Source organism: Sinocyclocheilus anshuiensis, unplaced genomic scaffold (genome assembly GCF_001515605.1).
Source record: "Sinocyclocheilus anshuiensis isolate Anshui unplaced genomic scaffold, SAMN03320099.WGS_v1.1 scaffold479, whole genome shotgun sequence".
Taxonomy (NCBI): Eukaryota; Metazoa; Chordata; class Actinopteri; order Cypriniformes; family Cyprinidae; genus Sinocyclocheilus; species Sinocyclocheilus anshuiensis.
The window spans coordinates 236087-256977 of record NW_015551042.1 but is presented as its reverse complement, the minus strand read 5'-3'; the positions used below and the strand labels follow the sequence as shown (position 1 = coordinate 256977).

At 38.4% G+C, this 20891-nt stretch overlaps 3 protein-coding genes across 3 annotated transcripts; all 3 read right to left on the bottom strand.

Annotated features, from left to right (window-relative positions):
* Nucleotides 1–190: 190 nt before the first annotated feature.
* Nucleotides 191–5415, bottom strand: slc35d2 (solute carrier family 35 member D2). Its single transcript, XM_016451154.1, has 12 exons — nucleotides 5097–5415; nucleotides 4984–5017; nucleotides 4820–4906; nucleotides 4677–4744; nucleotides 4533–4604; nucleotides 3204–3272; nucleotides 3018–3120; nucleotides 2702–2794; nucleotides 2557–2624; nucleotides 2166–2244; nucleotides 807–889; nucleotides 191–462 (listed from the first exon to the last, which is right to left on the bottom strand). The coding sequence occupies exons 1-12, from the start codon at nucleotides 5213–5215 to the stop codon at nucleotides 336–338; spliced, it is 1002 nt and encodes a 333-aa protein (XP_016306640.1). The 5' UTR covers nucleotides 5216–5415; the 3' UTR covers nucleotides 191–335.
* A 6580-nt stretch (nucleotides 5416–11995) lies between these two features.
* Nucleotides 11996–14010, bottom strand: LOC107661541 (C-C motif chemokine 28-like). The gene is made up of 3 exons (XM_016451170.1): nucleotides 13883–14010; nucleotides 12423–12543; nucleotides 11996–12349 (listed from the first exon to the last, which is right to left on the bottom strand). Exons 1-3 carry the CDS (start codon nucleotides 13950–13952, stop codon nucleotides 12241–12243), a joined length of 300 nt encoding a protein of 99 aa, XP_016306656.1. The 5' UTR covers nucleotides 13953–14010; the 3' UTR covers nucleotides 11996–12240.
* A 1243-nt stretch (nucleotides 14011–15253) lies between these two features.
* On the bottom strand, nucleotides 15254–16386 carry avp (arginine vasopressin). Its single transcript, XM_016451167.1, has 3 exons — nucleotides 16255–16386; nucleotides 15559–15760; nucleotides 15254–15439 (listed from the first exon to the last, which is right to left on the bottom strand). Exons 1-3 carry the CDS (start codon nucleotides 16378–16380, stop codon nucleotides 15309–15311), a joined length of 459 nt encoding a protein of 152 aa, XP_016306653.1. The 5' UTR covers nucleotides 16381–16386; the 3' UTR covers nucleotides 15254–15308.
* Nucleotides 16387–20891: the final 4505 nt, after the last annotated feature.

Genomic DNA, 20891 nt, shown 5'->3' with positions numbered 1-20891 from the left:
TTTAGCCCCCCCCCCCCGAAATCCTTCGGAAAGCCATGCACGAACTGATCCCGTCACGACAACAGAATGTAATCGAGCGTTTTATTCTGAGATGTTCTGTTCGCTGTGCTCAAAGGACTTTGTAAATGTGTAAACGGGCTTCTCCTCATTAGTGTTAGCACTTCAAGTCTTCATTAAATGATATACATCGTTCCTGGTTGATGCATTTGTGTTTATTTAAATGAACTACACAAGGGAAACTGAAGTGGTTTTCGAGCAGCGAGGGGTTTTTAAATATTGCATTCAATAAAACGGCAGTAAAGACTGAAATGCACATGCATGCGAGTGGCAGAGCATCATGTTTTCTCCAGATGATTCTCAGTGATGTGAATGCTCAGTTTGTCTTCTGCCGGTTTGACGTTTGTTTCTGAGGAGCCGCTGCTGTGAAACGTGATGTAGGAGTAAATCAGAGCAGCCGAGATACTGAGAACATGAGAAACGCAGCGTTAGGAAACGGTAGTGATTAGGGCTGGGTTTTGACACAAATTTCACGATTCGATTCTCATTCACAAGCTTGTGATTCGATTCAATATCGTTTCATATTAAAAGCACCAACGTACAATGCTTATTGCGATATATTGTATGGGAAGTGCCCTTCAATGTTCCATCCATTAACTGAAAACAGGCTAGACTAATCGATTCTTGGGATTTAAGAATCAATGTCGTTCTGTAAAAATGAGAATCGATTAATATCGAGATATCTATTTTTTTACCCAGCCCTAGTAGTGATGCACTGGAAATTATGGTAAGAAATTTAAGTTTCCTACCATATATTCAGGCCTATGAAGTTTGTCCATGAGAAGATATAGTCTCCACCAATGAACATGCCGATATACATCACAGCAACGTTCTGAGAGAAAACACAAACAGCTCTAGGATCACTTACAAACAGAATGCTAAATATTTAAAAGGTTAGATATTTTACATATGCGACCCTGGAGCACAAAACCAGTCATAAGGGTCAGTTTTTTGAAATTGAGATTAATACATCATCTGAAATCTGAATAAGCTTTCCACTGATGTATGGTTTGTTAGGATAGGACAATATTTGAAAATCTGGAATCTGAGGGTGCAAAAAAAATCTAAATATTGAGAAAATCATCTTTAAAGTTGTTCAAATTAAGTTCTTAGCAATGCATATTACTAATCAATTAAGTTTTGATATATTTACGGTAGGAAATTTACTAAATATCTTCATGGAACATGATCTTTACTTAATATCCTAATGATTTTTGGCATAAAAGAGAAATGTATAATTTTGACCCATACAATGTATTGTTGGCTATTGCTACAAATATACCCCAGCGACTTAAGACTGCTTTTGTGCTGCAGGGACACATTATGGAGTATGATAGACTAACTTTATAATATATTATATACAGTGTTTCTGCAGGTTTTATGAAGGCAAATTTTTAAAACCAAGTAAAGAAAATGTGAGTAAAGTAAAGAAATACATCAGTATGGTCTTCAAATGTCAATGTCTTGTATTAGTAATGCTTAAAAGTTTTAAAATACATCATCTAACCGTTTTCTCTTATACTTTTTAATTCATTTTACAAAAAAATGGCTTAGATCGCACTGCAACAATTATGTTCTTCCTCTGTTTTTGTCTTGTTTTCCAGTGGAAATGTCTGAAGATCTTTAAATTAATATACATTTACTGGAGAATCAAAATGACCTAAGATATGAAGTCTAGTTTTCTGAGAATAGAGTTTATGATTAAAACAAGAATAAATACCTGCCAGTGGAGTCAGAGAAATCAACTTAATTCAAAGGGAAACTAGTGTTTATTCCTCACTGACAAATATATGAAATCATTTCATTTTGTTTAATTTTTCAATATTAAATTTTAGATTTTGCTTCTCAAATAAATGTCTTGATTTAAGGATGTTTAGATATTTGTACTGGAAACCAAGACAAAAATACTGAGGAAGAGATTTGTTTTTTTGCAACGCATGCAACACTTAATGCCACGACTTTATGAATTCAAGACTTTATGCTCTCATTTTAGACCTTTTAAGGCCTTCGCTTGTAGGACAAAAAATACTTTAAGACCCACAGAAACTCTTTATATAATAAAAAATATTATTATAGTACAATAAATAATATAGAATTAGTGAAGATACTTTAATTGCCCCAACGACTGTGGTGGTTAGTGCCGTGTTATAATAACTGCAGAGGATGATCGAATACATCAAAATAAACCTGAAATTAGAAAATACTGGAGTTAGATATATACATAAACATATGTGACCCTGGAGCACAAAACCAGTCATCAGGGTCAGTTTTTTTAAATTGAGATTTATGCATCAGCTGAAAGCTGAATAATAAGTTTTCAATTGGTGTATAATTTTGACCCATACAATGTATTGTTGGCTATTGCTACAAATATCCCCCTGTGACTTAACACTGCTTTTGTGCTGCAGGGTCACATATATTATATATTTTTTAATTATATATATAAGAACCATATATTTTATAATAATAAAATACTAAAAAAACATGAGTTGGACTCACCCCATGACACAAGACAATAAAAAATAAAATACGAACGTAACAGACATCCATCCTTCAAAGGTTAGAGCCTTAAAATAAGAAGAAAATATGAGATATGTTGAAAGATGTTGAAATTCATTTTCTTCATCTCGATGTTCTCGCTCACCTTCTCTAAATCTCCGGTGTAAGCGCTTGCCAGGACCGTTGGGATAATAATGATAAAAGCGTTATAAAACAAAACCCCATATTTACCAAGACCCTGAAACAACAGACAACGAAGGCAAGAGTTCACATGTTTGCATACGGCTGCAGATCTGTGTTTCATCACAAAGCTGTAAAGTTTACACCTAATGACTTCCAAGTGCATTTGATAACACCTAGTCGCATTGATATCTAACAGCCTGCTGCAGGAGATATGATGCATGTGGCAAAGACGTTATCATCAGTTATTTTCATCACTGATAACTCCTGCTGTCATGTACCTCCATCCCCAGTTTCTTCTTGGTGTAAACTCCACTGGCGGCCGTGAAGACGTCGTTTAGCAGAACAAACGTGTATCCTTCTGCATTGAAGGACAGGTCCGAGCTGAAGCAGTCGGGTCAGAGTTAATAAACACACCTGTGTCTGTATATATATCATATTATCATGAATGATCTGTGTTCATGTACCTGGCTGCCACCAGAGCGCCCACGACTATAGCCAAAACACTGCACACCAGCGGCGGAGCGAAGCTTTTCCTGAAGATATAAACACAGTCTTATCATCATGCATCACTTTTGGCCTTCTAGCAGTTAAAACGTAAAACTACAAGTTGCTTGCGGAGGCACACGTGAGCTCTGCGACATTAAAACTCTAATAACCGAAGAAAGACGGATATCTGAAAAACGTCTTTCTGAGCAGTTTTTTTTTTTAAACAGCTGACTTTAGACATAATGAATGACTGCTATTCATATCAGATAACGGTGGGAACTATAACTTTGCATGGCTAGTTAATATAAACAAGGACAGACCAAAGAAGGAAGTGTTTCAGAGATTGGCGGTTATCAACATAAACATTGTTTTGTGAAGCTAGCAAATGCTACGCAAACTTATGTTGGTTCGTGTTTTATTACGCATACTGTTGCGTTCCAAATGCAAACTCTTTCCGGTTCGAGCTTCATTTGTTGTGTTTTCAAGCTACATCCACTTCATCTAGCAGCAGCCTGACTGTCTTTATTTACGGATATGACACATACGCACAGATTAATTATGAAAATATGCAGTTTCCTGGGAAATCTGTCCTGCCCATACGCACACACACACACACACACACATATATATATATATATATATATGTGTGGTCCTGGAGCACAAAAGCAGTCTTAAGTCGCTGAGGTATATTTGTAGCAATAGCCAACAATACATTGTATGGGTCAAAATTATACATTTTTCTTTTATGCCAAAAATCATTAGAATATTAAGTACAGATCATGTTCCATGAAGATATTTTGTAAATTTCCTACCGGAAATACACACACACACACATATATATATATTTCAAATTCTAAAAAATATTTTCAAAATGCAAAAATAAAAAATAAAATTTGCTTTAAAATATATTTACATAAACATATGTTTTCCTACCAACATATATTTTGCATATTTTTAAAAATGTTTTTTTATATCTTGAAATATATCAAGCCCCCGCTATAACACGCGTGAACATGCAACACAACTGAATAAAAATAAATAATGAATAATACTATAAGGTTATAAGTGTATTTTCTTGCCTCTGAAATATATTTTGGTATATGAAGGTATATTTTGGCCTGAAAAAAAAATATTTTTGCCATATGGGTGACAGCATTAAAATACAAATAATGATGTGCTTTCTTAGCTTAAGGATTTAAGGTTATGGTGTACTTGCTCATTATTTACATTTTCGAACAAAAAAGTGGCATTGTAGTTTTAAGCATAATTAAAAATAAATAAAAAAATCACTAAAAGAACATATATACCTCAGTATCCTGGATTCCATCATCATTGTGAGTAAAATGGTGAATTTTCTGAGCACAGTGAACATGGGTAAGCTGAAAAACACAAAGCACCAGCTTCACGTGAGTTTGTCTGTATGCAAAACTCTTGCGTTTCTATTTATTCACCTGAGTTTCTGAGTTCCTCCCAGTCCGCTCACGTGATTCCCCACATACAGCAGTGGTAAAGGAAATATCTACAGTATAGAAAAACAATAAACAATCATGACAATGCGATTAAAATAGGAAAAAATGCACATATTATAAATTACCTTTCCAGGAATACTTTTGTCAAAGTCCTGAAAATGGATGGCTTTGTTCATTTTGGCAACATATAGAATGATGATTGTAGCTGTCATCTATGAACAAACAAAATAATATCAGAGTCTCGTGCGTTTGCATAGGTTTTAAAACATAGGCTGAGAATGTTACTCACCTGCCCAATTCCGAGAAACATAAACGAGGGAAACCTATTAAATTAACACGCATTATTATTATGATTAAGCACATGCTGTTATTCTAATATGAAAGCCGGAAGCTGACACTCACTTGTGCTCAGTTAATATATTTTTATTGACCACGATGATAAAAAACGAGCAAAAGGCGTAAAACGCGGCGGAAGCAAACTTCATGAGTCTCGCGCGTTTAACCTCGTCCTTTAGCGTCATGTTTGTTTCGGTGTCTTCAGTCTTGACCTCCTTCAATCCTCGCAGTTTTCGGTGTGGAGACTAACATGCTGTATTAGTGTCTGAAGCCAGTCCAGAGAAACGCTGAATGAGTTACATAATCAAAGTCAGTTAATAATTAAACGATACGAACTGAACGACAACTAACAAGACAAGGGGGCGGGGTCTCGGGAGGGGCGGGGCGTGGTGGCGCGGAAACGGTCTCTGATTGGTCGAGTTGAATGTGTCCAAATAATAATTGTCCTGTTTTACACTGTGTGCGAATTCAGTGCCTATTATTAAAAATAATAATAATAATTAATAGTAACTGTATAGCTTCGTTTTACAAACCCATGGAGGCTTTACAAATGCATTACAGAACGACAAAACATGGGAAACAAATAACAGATAAATAAAAAAACAAAACAAAAAATAGATGGGTTTTCAAATGAGATATTAAAAGATGTTAAGAGATGAAACTGTAAATGTTGTGAGTGTGACCTGCTGCCCAGAAAGACTGGTGAAACCTGAAACAGGTGAAACTGGTCAAACTAGTAACTTAGGCTACACTTACTACTTTTGTTCATCACGAATCTGGCACGGACTTTAAGGCATTAAAGTAGTATTATAAGCATTATGCATATCTGTAAAGCTGTTTTCATGTTTTATGAAAAGCACTGTATAATTAATTTGACTTGTTTCATTCGTTTTCCGTGTTTATAAGTTTGCTGATGTGTTTTGGGTGCTGAAAGACTGAACATTGATGCTTACAGCATCTTTTTACAATCATATTTATATAGGATTATTTGTATGTCCTGGAAAAGGAACAACTTTGACATATGAAATAATCATTCGTTTGCTATGTGACCCTGGAGCACAAAACCAGTCATAAGGGTCCATTTTTTTTGTTAGGATAGGACAATATTTGGCTGAGATACAACTATTTGAAAATCTGGAATCTGAGGGTGCAAAAAAATCTAAATATTGAGAAAATCATCTTTAAAGTTGTCCAAATTAAGTTCTTAGCAATGCATATTACTAATCAAAAATTAAGTTTTGATATATTTACGGTAGGAGATGTACAAAATATCTTCATGGAACATGATCTTTACTTAATATCCTAATGATTTTTGGCATAAAAGAGAAATGTATAATTTTGACCCATACAATGTATTGTTGGCTATTGCTACAAATATACCTGTGCTGCTTATGACTGCTTTTGTGCTGCAGGGTCACATACAGTGCTGTAGTAGTTCGGTCAGTTCGTGAATCCGCCACTAGATGGCGCCAGATGCAGCGCAATCACCGCTATGCCCTTCTGCACTACAGTACGCAGCATGATGTTCACTATATAGCTAGGGACTAGGGAACGAGTTCATTGAGCGATTCTGTACAAGCGTCAACAACAACAGTGTAAAAGTTCAACAAAGAAAAAAAAAGTAATTGAAAAAAATATATTTAAGATTCTGGGGCCAGTTTCATAAACATAGTCTATGTACTATGTTCTTAAGAACTAGTTATTATTATTATTATTTCCATCACATATAAGTAGGCTACAAGACCAAAAATACAAGGCAGATAGAAAGCAATGTCGTACAGTTTAAGCATGTAAGACAGAATAACAACAACACATATAATGAACATAAACATAAATACGGAAGAAAACAAATATAGACAAGGTGTAATCAGTCTTACTTAAATTATTGAAGAAAAACTAACTAGATGACTAACTTTTTGGACGGTTGACCCAAAAATGACAATCCTGGTTACTCATCCAGCCTCATGTCGTTACAAACCTGTAGTAGTGAGTAATATAATATAATTGTATTTAATATAACATTTAATGAATGAGTGAACTTAAAAAAGAAAAGAAAAAAAAAAACTATCACAAGTAGTCTCAGACTTTCGGACGCCATTTTCATCACAGCTCTTCTTCCATCAGTATGTTATACAAAGTGTGCACAAAACAAAAATGGGACATAAAAATAGGATTTTTAATAAATGTGTTAAATGGAAGTAGAACAGTTAATTGTTTTGTTCAGCTGTGCAGATATGCTTGCAGCTCATGAAAAGCTCAGTTTCTCCATTACAGGAATATTTTAGCTAATAAATAAAGCAGGTGCTGCCAGCTGTATTCATTGGGCGGTGAGTGGGCGGAGTCTACATCAATCAATCAATCAGTGAAATATCCAGCGTTCTCATAGGTGGAGGGTGAGTGGGCGGAGTCTACATCAATCAATCAGTGAAAAATCCAGCGTTCTCACAGGTGGAGGGTGAGTGGGCGGAGTCTACACCAATCAATCAGTGAAATATCCAGCGTTCTCATAGGTGGAGGGTGAGTGGGCAGAGTCTACATCAATCAATCAATCAGTGAAAGATCCAGGGTTCTCACAGGTGGAGGGTGAGTGGGCGGAGTCTACATCAATCAATCAATCAGTGAAAGATCCAGCGTTCTCATAGGTGGAGGGTGAGTGGGCGGAGTCTACATCGATCAATCAATCAGTGAAAGATCCAGCGTTCTCAGGTGGAGGGTGAGTGGGCGGAGTCTACATCAATCAGTGAAATATCCAGCGTTCTCATAGGTGGAGGGTGAGTGGGCGGCGTCTACATCAATCATCAATCAGTGAAAGATCCAGCGTTCTCATAGGTGGAGGGTGAGTGGGCGGCGTCTACATCAATCATCAATCAGTGAAAGATCCAGCGTTCTCATAGGTGGAGGGTGAGTGGGCGGCGTCTACATCAATCATCAATCAGTGAAAGATCCAGCGTTCTCATAGGTGGAGGGTGAGTGGGCGGCGTCTACATCAATCATCAATCAGTGAAAGATCCAGCGTTCTCATAGGTGGAGGGTGAGTGGGCGGCGTCTACATCAATCATCAATCAGTGAAAGATCCAGCGTTCTCATAGGTGGAGGGTGAGTGGGCGGCGTCTACATCAATCATCAATCAGTGAAAGATCCAGCGTTCTCATAGGTGGAGGGTGAGTGGGCGGCGTCTACATCAATCATCAATCAGTGAAAGATCCAGCGTTCTCATAGGTGGAGGGTGAGTGGGCGGCGTCTACATCAATCATCAATCAGTGAAAGATCCAGCGTTCTCATAGGTGGAGGGTGAGTGGGCGGCGTCTACATCAATCATCAATCAGTGAAAGATCCAGCGTTCTCATAGGTGGAGGGTGAGTGGGCGGCGTCTACATCAATCATCAATCAGTGAAAGATCCAGCGTTCTCATAGGTGGAGGGTGAGTGGGCGGCGTCTACATCAATCATCAATCAGTGAAAGATCCAGCGTTCTCATAGGTGGAGGGTGAGTGGGCGGCGTCTACATCAATCATCAATCAGTGAAAGATCCAGCGTTCTCATAGGTGGAGGGTGAGTGGGCGGCGTCTACATCAATCATCAATCAGTGAAAGATCCAGCGTTCTCATAGGTGGAGGGTGAGTGGGCGGCGTCTACATCAATCATCAATCAGTGAAAGATCCAGCGTTCTCATAGGTGGAGGGTGAGTGGGCGGCGTCTACATCAATCATCAATCAGTGAAAGATCCAGCGTTCTCATAGGTGGAGGGTGAGTGGGCGGCGTCTACATCAATCATCAATCAGTGAAAGATCCAGCGTTCTCATAGGTGGAGGGTGAGTGGGCGGCGTCTACATCAATCATCAATCAGTGAAAGATCCAGCGTTCTCATAGGTGGAGGGTGAGTGGGCGGCGTCTACATCAATCATCAATCAGTGAAAGATCCAGCGTTCTCATAGGTGGAGGGTGAGTGGGCGGCGTCTACATCAATCATCAATCAGTGAAAGATCCAGCGTTCTCATAGGTGGAGGGTGAGTGGGCGGCGTCTACATCAATCATCAATCAGTGAAAGATCCAGCGTTCTCATAGGTGGAGGGTGAGTGGGCGGCGTCTACATCAATCATCAATCAGTGAAAGATCCAGCGTTCTCATAGGTGGAGGGTGAGTGGGCGGCGTCTACATCAATCATCAATCAGTGAAAGATCCAGCGTTCTCATAGGTGGAGGGTGAGTGGGCGGCGTCTACATCAATCATCAATCAGTGAAAGATCCAGCGTTCTCATAGGTGGAGGGTGAGTGGGCGGCGTCTACATCAATCATCAATCAGTGAAAGATCCAGCGTTCTCATAGGTGGAGGGTGAGTGGGCGGCGTCTACATCAATCATCAATCAGTGAAAGATCCAGCGTTCTCATAGGTGGAGGGTGAGTGGGCGGCGTCTACATCAATCATCAATCAGTGAAAGATCCAGCGTTCTCATAGGTGGAGGGTGAGTGGGCGGCGTCTACATCAATCATCAATCAGTGAAAGATCCAGCGTTCTCATAGGTGGAGGGTGAGTGGGCGGCGTCTACATCAATCATCAATCAGTGAAAGATCCAGCGTTCTCATAGGTGGAGGGTGAGTGGGCGGCGTCTACATCAATCATCAATCAGTGAAAGATCCAGCGTTCTCATAGGTGGAGGGTGAGTGGGCGGCGTCTACATCAATCATCAATCAGTGAAAGATCCAGCGTTCTCATAGGTGGAGGGTGAGTGGGCGGCGTCTACATCAATCATCAATCAGTGAAAGATCCAGCGTTCTCATAGGTGGAGGGTGAGTGGGCGGCGTCTACATCAATCATCAATCAGTGAAAGATCCAGCGTTCTCATAGGTGGAGGGTGAGTGGGCGGCGTCTACATCAATCATCAATCAGTGAAAGATCCAGCGTTCTCATAGGTGGAGGGTGAGTGGGCGGCGTCTACATCAATCATCAATCAGTGAAAGATCCAGCGTTCTCATAGGTGGAGGGTGAGTGGGCGGCGTCTACATCAATCATCAATCAGTGAAAGATCCAGCGTTCTCATAGGTGGAGGGTGAGTGGGCGGCGTCTACATCAATCATCAATCAGTGAAAGATCCAGCGTTCTCATAGGTGGAGGGTGAGTGGGCGGCGTCTACATCAATCATCAATCAGTGAAAGATCCAGCGTTCTCATAGGTGGAGGGTGAGTGGGCGGCGTCTACATCAATCATCAATCAGTGAAAGATCCAGCGTTCTCATAGGTGGAGGGTGAGTGGGCGGCGTCTACATCAATCATCAATCAGTGAAAGATCCAGCGTTCTCATAGGTGGAGGGTGAGTGGGCGGCGTCTACATCAATCATCAATCAGTGAAAGATCCAGCGTTCTCATAGGTGGAGGGTGAGTGGGCGGCGTCTACATCAATCATCAATCAGTGAAAGATCCAGCGTTCTCATAGGTGGAGGGTGAGTGGGCGGCGTCTACATCAATCATCAATCAGTGAAAGATCCAGCGTTCTCATAGGTGGAGGGTGAGTGGGCGGCGTCTACATCAATCATCAATCAGTGAAAGATCCAGCGTTCTCATAGGTGGAGGGTGAGTGGGCGGCGTCTACATCAATCATCAATCAGTGAAAGATCCAGCGTTCTCATAGGTGGAGGGTGAGTGGGCGGCGTCTACATCAATCATCAATCAGTGAAAGATCCAGCGTTCTCATAGGTGGAGGGTGAGTGGGCGGCGTCTACATCAATCATCAATCAGTGAAAGATCCAGCGTTCTCATAGGTGGAGGGTGAGTGGGCGGCGTCTACATCAATCATCAATCAGTGAAAGATCCAGCGTTCTCATAGGTGGAGGGTGAGTGGGCGGCGTCTACATCAATCATCAATCAGTGAAAGATCCAGCGTTCTCATAGGTGGAGGGTGAGTGGGCGGCGTCTACATCAATCATCAATCAGTGAAAGATCCAGCGTTCTCATAGGTGGAGGGTGAGTGGGCGGCGTCTACATCAATCATCAATCAGTGAAAGATCCAGCGTTCTCATAGGTGGAGGGTGAGTGGGCGGCGTCTACATCAATCATCAATCAGTGAAAGATCCAGCGTTCTCATAGGTGGAGGGTGAGTGGGCGGCGTCTACATCAATCATCAATCAGTGAAAGATCCAGCGTTCTCATAGGTGGAGGGTGAGTGGGCGGCGTCTACATCAATCATCAATCAGTGAAAGATCCAGCGTTCTCATAGGTGGAGGGTGAGTGGGCGGCGTCTACATCAATCATCAATCAGTGAAAGATCCAGCGTTCTCATAGGTGGAGGGTGAGTGGGCGGCGTCTACATCAATCATCAATCAGTGAAAGATCCAGCGTTCTCATAGGTGGAGGGTGAGTGGGCGGCGTCTACATCAATCATCAATCAGTGAAAGATCCAGCGTTCTCATAGGTGGAGGGTGAGTGGGCGGCGTCTACATCAATCATCAATCAGTGAAAGATCCAGCGTTCTCATAGGTGGAGGGTGAGTGGGCGGCGTCTACATCAATCATCAATCAGTGAAAGATCCAGCGTTCTCATAGGTGGAGGGTGAGTGGGCGGCGTCTACATCAATCATCAATCAGTGAAAGATCCAGCGTTCTCATAGGTGGAGGGTGAGTGGGCGGCGTCTACATCAATCATCAATCAGTGAAAGATCCAGCGTTCTCATAGGTGGAGGGTGAGTGGGCGGCGTCTACATCAATCATCAATCAGTGAAAGATCCAGCGTTCTCATAGGTGGAGGGTGAGTGGGCGGCGTCTACATCAATCATCAATCAGTGAAAGATCCAGCGTTCTCATAGGTGGAGGGTGAGTGGGCGGATCTCGCTCTATATCTCTGGCCAAATCAGACCAGTGTATAAAAATAAGACTTGAATATAGTAAATGAAAAGTGTTTAGAATATGAATGTCTAATGCGCGACTCAAAATAAAAAACAAAAAAAACATTTATTTTAAAGAATTTGCTAACTCACATTAGTTCTTTTACATCACACATTTCATTTGTTTGGGTTAATGTGAAAAATCAACCAACATACTGCACAGCCAAAACTAGAAAAGGGCATTTTATTGCATTAAAAAGCAGAGCATACAAAGAATATATACAGTATATTGTAGTAAAAAAAAAAAATGTTAAGAAGGACTTTTAAAACATGCAATCCAACAAGTAGGCTACTGAAGCTGCTGGTAGATTCATGCATTATCAGACAGATGATGATGTTCATTCAGCCTTCGCTTGAGTCCGTTTGGGTTTGTGATTCTTCTTGAGTTTCCTCAAGCGTCTCAAGACTGCGAGATCAGCACAGATCCACTTCTTTCTGATGTGTAATCTGTAGAGCAGTAAACACAGTTAATGCAGGAGCACAGGACTGATCTGTGTTTGTGTTTGTGTTAAACACTCACATCAATGCATCGATGTCACAGACACCAGATCTGCGCTGGATCTCATATTTGGAGACCAAACGCAGCTTGCTCCGAGGGATGTTCTTTGAAACTCTCACACAACAACTAGGAATGGCATCCACTGGAACAAAAGCAACATCTGCAATTGAATGAGGGTTAAATCTTCACCTAACAAAAGCACACAGTTCCTGTAGGATGTTTTGAGCTCAGGAAAGAAGGACAGAGACAGACAAGTCTTCATTTATAGATGTTCCCATAAAGCAGCGCGGTGCGTGTCACGACAACATCCCTGCTGTCCACACTGACTCACCATCTATTCAAGCTGCTTTATAGGTATGTGTGTCTCTGGCAATCAAACACATGACTTTACTGACACCGTTCTGACTTACAGGAGCATACTGATGCATCAGCTTTACTTTGTGCTAATCTGGCATTTCTGCTCAAAAAATTACCGGCCCTTTAAAAATTGCTTGTATTAAATCTGTCATTATGCTTTTTAAAAATGATTGATCTGAAAAGGCATTATTTGTGGATGGTTTTGGCTCAAAAACTGAGGTGCGATCAATCAAAAATCCTCTCTGAGTAACACAAGTTACTTTATTTTTCCAGTTTATTGATTGACAGCTCTGGTGTTGCCATGGTGACAGACGCATTACTTTCCATAAAAAGTAACTAAGTAACGTAATTTGTTACTTTTTTATGGAGTAACGCAATATTGTAATGCATTACTTTTAAAAGTAACTTTCCCCAACACTGGTTATAAGTTACGAGATATAAACTCTGCAGAATTGCAAGAAATAAAATCAGAATTATGAGAAAAAAGTTTATATCTTGCAGTTATGACTGAGTTTGCAATTGTTTTTTATTTATTTATTTAGGATTCTGCCATGAATAAAAAGCTAATAAAAAGGTAACTTTTTATTTCACAGTTCCATTTTTTTTTTTTTTTGCTTGCAATTCTGAGTTTGAGGGAAAAAAACACAGAGGAAAAAAAAATAAATTCAGAATTGAGATCAAAAGTTGCACGCGGTGCTTAATTTGAGCCGGATCCTGTTGCGGAAAATGTCAGATTTTTGACTCAAAAGTTAAAGCTAGTTAGGTCCATGCAGACACTTGTGACGTCATGGAATGTTCCGGGAAAACTTAATCGGAACAAATTAAGCACTGGTCGCAAGCTTTAATCCAGATGTGCACATTGCATTCATGTAATCAACACTGAACTGAATTGAGCCAAATAGATTTTAGAGCTATTGAAGAACAGAGCCTGTATTGTATGAAGCATTAGGCCTATAAACGTGTCTGACTTTAAAAGCAGCAAATGCATAACCCAAAATTGCACTAACCTAAACATTTAATAAAAGTAAATATTACATGTTGCAATTTGCATCAACAGCACATTTGCATCATGTTTATTTAAAAAAATAAACATGATCCTCGTGTGAGATTTAGTTGATTCTGACCTTCAGCGCTGGTGAGGATGATGATGGTGACGCAGACGAGCAGCAGCACAGACGTTGCTTTGAGCTCCATGCTTGAACAGCACTGAGTGTGAATGAAAAGAGAAAAGCTGATTTAAAGCCATGCATGCGAGTCCCGTTCCGCCCTCATCGCCCGGCCTGCCCAGACTCATCAGCAATCACAGCAAAGAAAACACTTTACGAATCGGTTATGAAATCTCTTGTATATTTTTGCTGCAGGTTATGCGTGACACTGATGTCATTAGGAGTGTTGTTCAGGAGTGTGTTGATTTGTGTTGTTCGTTACGGTCAGATGCGGGTCGCTGGGTGTGTTCTGTAATTGCTTTGGATGTTCAAGCTTGTCTGTTTTACTTTCTTTCTTGATACTGTTACAGGAGTTTCACCCTTCACCTTACAAGAAATCCCACTTATTAGAATATGATAAACATATTCAGTGCACATATAGATCAAATCTAAATCACAGAACAGTGAGTCATCTAAAGGGATCAATGAACTGATATATTATGGTTTAATTGAGTTTCTGAGTTTACATCTTGCAATTGTGTGTGTGTGTGTTTTTTTTGTTTCTGCCATGAAATAAAAAAAATAAAAATTTACTTTTTATCTCACAATTCAGACTTTTTTTTTGCTTGCAATTCTGAGAAAAATGTCCGAATTTATATACAGTAAATATATATATATATATATCCCAACTATTTTTTAATTAATATATAAGAACTATAATATAATATAATATAAAAATATATTTAAAAAATGTAAAAATATATATATATTTTTAAATTTTTTTTTTTGTCTGTAGTAACATTTATCATCAGCACCATTATTATCATCATCATCATCATCATCATTATTATTATTTTCATTATTGTTATTGATGTTTGCAATGGACCAAAATAATATCTTGTTAAAATGAAACATGTGGCACGTGTTTGGCTTTAATTCTTTCATGTGCTTCTGTCACTTTCCTTTTCTTCTGTATGCAACTCCTTCCTCTGGTTTTCTGGCGTCTGTAATAAATCATCTGAATGCCTTTGGTTTCCAGGTTTTACAGTGATTAAAGCATAAAGCTAACTACCTTGTATACTTAATTCATCTTTAATAAAAGGGTTTCAAACCTGATCTGCAGGATCTGTCAGACTCAGAAATACAGTTGGAGGATCTGCAGGAGCTTCCAGAAAAGCCACAAACTGCTTTGGGCTGCAGATTATATGTTAGCTGTGTAATTACTCTCAGAAATCTCTGCATTATCATCACACAAAGGCAGAAACGGGTCACGCAGCTTCTGGGACAATAAACTCAAACCAAAGCCCTTGAAATAACAAACGAGCCAAACAGATTGACTTTCACGTCCGTTTACTACATACAGTATTTACACAGCGCTGAGCGGAGCAACGTGTGAATGAAGGAGCTACAGACGCCAAGTGGCCAGACTGAGCAAACGCAGCAGCATTTCTCCAGAAACACCCTTCAGAGCCGCGCCGTCTTCAGACCGATGAGATCCCACGTCTTCAGAGCAATCTGGATCCAGAACACAGCTCTCTGGAAAACAGAAAACATGCATTAGGCACAAATACCTGTCATAGCGAGATGTTCAGAACTTGAGAGTTAAAGGAGATGTAGTTTGTGTGTAATATCACATGATGGGATGTTTTGCTCACCAGAGTCGCAGCAGACTCCTGGAGCCGCGCATCGGCCCCGGGCCCCGCAGGACACCCCGCCCGTCTCACAGGGGCCCGGCTGCAGATTCTCCTCCATGCAGCTCAGCGTCTCTGGAGACCCGAGCAGACAACCCAGACCGGCCCCGCAGCAAATACTGGGGCCCAGACAACGGCCCTGATTCCCCGGACCACACGCCGGACACTACACACACACACACACACACACACACAGAGAGAAACAAACACACACACATATATATATATATATATATATATATATATATACATGCACACACACAAACACAAACACACACACATATATATATATACACGCACACATACAAACACACACACACACACAAACACACACACATATATATATATATATATATATATACACACACACATATATGATGTGATGATGAAGATGATGCTGATGATGATGATGATGATGAAGATGCTGATGATGAAGAAGATGATGCTGATGATGAAGATGATGCTGATGATGAAGATGCTGATGATGATGAAGATGCTGATGATGAAGAAGCTGATGATGAAGATGATGCTGATGATGAAGATGCTGATGATGAAGATGATGCTGATGATGATGCTGATGCTGATGAAGATGATGATGCTGATGATGAAGATGATGCTGATGATGATGCTGATGCTGATGATGCAGATGCTGGTCTGTACCTGTCTGACGGGCTCTGGCTGGGATCTCTTGCCTCCTCGAGGGCAGTTCTGGATGTAGCAGGCGGACGAGAGCGCAGAGAGCGCCAGCAGACAGAGGACACACGCAGGCAGCAGAGAGTCGGACATCTCGACACACACTGATGCTCTGATGCTCTCAGACGCTTATATAGAGCTGCAGCATCAGCACCAGCGGAGCTCCTCCTCACCCACCGCTGCTCCAGTCTCATTACCAATAATACTTTGGTAAATAAATCTTACATTTTCTCTTTTGAATTTTGTTAAAATTTTGTCAGTTTGGTTGTGTTTTGTCTTTTTAATAATTTTTTGTTTAATACGTCTATATGTGTCCCTGGAGCACAAAAGCAGTGTTAAGTCGCTGGGGTATATTTGTAGCAATAGCCAACAATACATTGTATGGGTCACAATTATCCATTTCTCTTTTATGCCAAAAATCATTAGGATATTAAGTAAAGATCATGTTCCGTGAAGATATTTAGTAAATTTCCAACCGTAAATATATCAAAACTATATATATAACTAATATATATTTATTTATTTATTTTTGTATATGTCTGTGTAGTTTTAGTTATTTTAGTGCATCAAGTTACAATAAATTAAAATACAAATATTGCCTTGGAATCTAGCAGAAATAAAATAAGCTTAAATTTTTATTTATTTTATTTTATTTATCTTAACATTTATTTATAGTAATTATATTTTTATGTTTTACATTTTTTTAATATTTTGATTTATACATATATATAAATATATTTTTTTTTCTGCTTTCATGTTATTTTTAGTAAGTTTTAGTAATTTTGTTGCATTCTTCTCATTTTTAGTATCTACTTCTTTCAACATGTCTGTATAGTTTAGGTTAATTTAAGCATGTCAAGCTTAAACTAAATGAAAATGAGAAATGTCCAAAAAGTTTAAATTTTCTATAATATAACATTTATATACTATTTTATTTTATTTCAGTCAATGTTTATTTTTTTCAAGTAAGAACTCATTTAATGGTTTTCGTTTTACTTTCAGCTACTATAATAACCCTGTTCAGAACATCATGTTTCTGCTTGAGAAATTATGAAGAGTGACGTTTAATGAAAAATCATCTGACAAACTGATCCTGACAGAATAAATCACACCTTCACCTTAAAGAACATGTTTCAGCAACATCAGCCTTCTGATGCATGAATTATGAAATCACAAAGTAAGTCTTAAATGTGTATTATTATCTTTTTGTTCCAAAATGAGTTACATATGCATCCTCTTAACAGAAGACAGTCCTTTTTTCATAAATATAGAAAAACACAATGAAATATGGGTAAAGGTCAAAGGTCATGAACAGCTATTCATCAGAGGGTTAATATCATATTACTGTTTTGCTGCTAGGAAGACGTCATATTTAAATATATACATCTTGCATTGATTATAAAAAGAAAATGTTAAATAAAAACCCATTTATTAAGTCTAATAAATTTTAAAAATATATACAGTTTTTGTATATAAATAAAATACAAATGTAAAATACAAATTTTTTTATATAAATTAAAATTTTACATTTTATATCAATACATTATAAATTATATTATTATTATAAGCTTTTATTTTTATACTTTCCGATTTATTTTACATTTTTGTAAAAGGTTTAGTAATTTTGTTGTGTGTGTGTGTGTGTGTGTGTGTGTGTGTGTAGTTATTTTAGAACATCGTCCCCACTTTTCACAAAAACAAACCTGTGTGAGTGTGTGTGTGTGTGTGTGCGTGCGTGCGTGTGTGTTTTATTTTTTTCATTACTTTCTACAAACTCTACATTTTAATTAATTTTTATTTCATTAATTTATTTCATTTTATTTCATTTGTTAATTTTAGTTATTTTAGTACATCAAGCTAACCTAAATGAAAATTAAATGAAATAAGATTTTTTTTTTACTTCATTTTTTTAATATGTAAGTCTTTTTTTTCTTCACTTAATGTAATTTTCTTTGAAGTAATGAAAATATTTTTCATGGTTTAAGTTTTATATATATATATATATATTATTATATATTTTATCATATATATATAATTAGTTTTTATTTTTTGTGTTTTCAATTTTTGTTTTTAAAATATAAATATTGAATAAAAACTATATTTAAAATATATTTGTATTAATTTTTTCATATATTATAAATTGAATTAAAACAAATTCTACACAGAGAAATAAAACGAATGTAAACGGTAAGTACCTCATGGCCTGTCCGTCTCGGGACTGAAGGGGTTAATGTGTAATATAAGCGAGTAGCAGGTCAAAGCTGTGAAATAATAGATATGAGATTCATCTGAACGCAGCACTAAACAGCAGAAATGCCTGCTCAGTATTCAGAGCTCACAAACACTAATCTAATCCAGCATTTCTAGATTGTTTATGCGCATGCAGGCCAACAAAAGAACAATTTCATCCAATATAACACCTGGAGAAGTCAGACGTGCTTTGAGGAACATCACGTCTGTAAATCTGAGAATATGAGCGATAATAAACTCATCAGCATCCCGACGCAAACGAGGTCTAATCAGACAGCACAGAGTTCACGCACCTCGTTTAGAAGCAGTACATTAATGATGGTCATAATGAAATGCTGCAATGGAAATGTTGTTGAGCTGCTTATGTCAGAAAGACTTTCAAAGTTCGTCATTCCCTGCGTTTTTAGATTAAGTACATTTTCACTTTGGGCCTTTCTATATTTGCATCAAAATATTTTTTGACCCCTCAGAATACATTAGATTGTAGAAGACAGTGCGCTGGCATTAAAGTTTATTACTTAGTCTATTATGGTCTGGTATCCATGACAACAGCATCCTCATCTGAACTGGTTTTCTGCTGGATATTTATGTTGAGCGTCTGTATGTTAATGACTTAATGTGTTCAAACGAGCCTGATGAGGTTGCAGTGTGTGTGTGTGTGAGTGTTTGTGGTGTGGTGTGGAGTGTGTGGTGTGTGTGTGTGTGCGTGAGTGTGTGTGTGTGCGTGAGTGTGTGTGGTGTGTGTGTGTGTGCGTGAGTGTGTGTGTGTGCGTGAGTGTGTGTGGTGTGTGTGTGTGTGCGTGAGTGTGTGTGTGAGTGTGTGTGGTGTGTGTGTGTGTGTGTCCTTCAGGAGTGTGTGTGGAAAACTTGGGTTTAGCGTTACAATAGAGTCAGAGCTATTCAAACACACACACAAAGAGAGTTCAGCCTTGTGCCGCTTCATCAATCTCCTGCCATTCAATCCCACCGAACACAGCGAGCTCAAGGATCCTTCATTCACTCCTCAGACAACAGAAACAACGGCATATACAGGTGCATCTCAATAAATTAGAATGTCGTGGAACAGAACTCAGGTGACTGTGATCGGGTAATTATCCTGGATGGTGACTGAAGTGACTGTGATGAATCCCTGACAACTTCAGTCTCTGTGCATTGAATTTATTTAATACACGAGTTTCACAATTTGAGTTGAATTACTGAAATAAATTAACTTTTCCACGACATTCTAATTTATTGAGATGCACCTGTACATTCAGCAGCTTCCTGTGGAACATGTTTTGAGATATGTATAATTGTTAAAATTCTAAAAAGAAAAAAGAACGCATTTATTCAACAAGAATACATTTAATTGATTAAAAGTGAGCCGTTTTTTTTCTGCTCATCCTGAATGCATTTATTTGATTAATAATAGAGTAAAACAATGAAACATTGATAATAACCAGAAATGTTTCTTGAGCAGCAAATCAGCATATTAGAATGATTTCTGAAGATCATGTGACACTGAAGACTGGAGTAATGATGCTCAAAATACAGCTGCGCATCACAGAAATACATTACAGTTTAACAGATATTCACATAGAAAACAACTGTTTTACATTCTAATAATATTTCATATTTTTACTCTATTTTTGATCAAATAGATGCAGCCTTGCTGAGCAGAAGAGACTTCTTTCAAAACCAGAAATGAATGTTTTGTGTTACTAAGTTAAAATATGCTGAATTGATGTTGCCTTGACAAATACTATATTGGCTGAAAGAGGCATTTTGTATCTAGTGAATGAACGAGCTGACTAAACAAAAGTAGTGTTACTCAGTACAATTATTAACACAATAGTTGCAAGAACGTAAAAATCTGAAAGCATCAAGTTGCCTTGGATTTTTACGTTTTCAACAAATTTTTTTTTACAGTGAAGCAATGAAAGCTTATTTTTGCCACCGAAATAAAAATAAAATAAGGCAATTGCAACTTTTTAACTCATAATTCTCACTTTTTTTTCTCAGAAATGCATGCAAAAGATACAAACTATGGGATGTAAACCAAAAATTGCAACAAGTTGCAAGTACATTTATCTTATGTTATTATTCTGTGGCAGCTTCCATACAAACCTGAAGGAGTTTCATGCGCTTTCCTCAAAATAGAGCGATCAGGATCCGTGCTGGTGGACGGAAAACTGGAGTCATGCTTCCTTTTAGCAGAACGGCTCTGTGTCAGTCCTGATTTACAGGAATCCGGTCTGGTTTTAGAGTCTGAAACCGATGCATAGGACTGTGCTTGTGATCTGTTTTTATGATCACGGTTTATATTGGAGTCTGTGACGTTTCTGGTCTCCACTGTGAGTCTGGCTGGTTGTGGT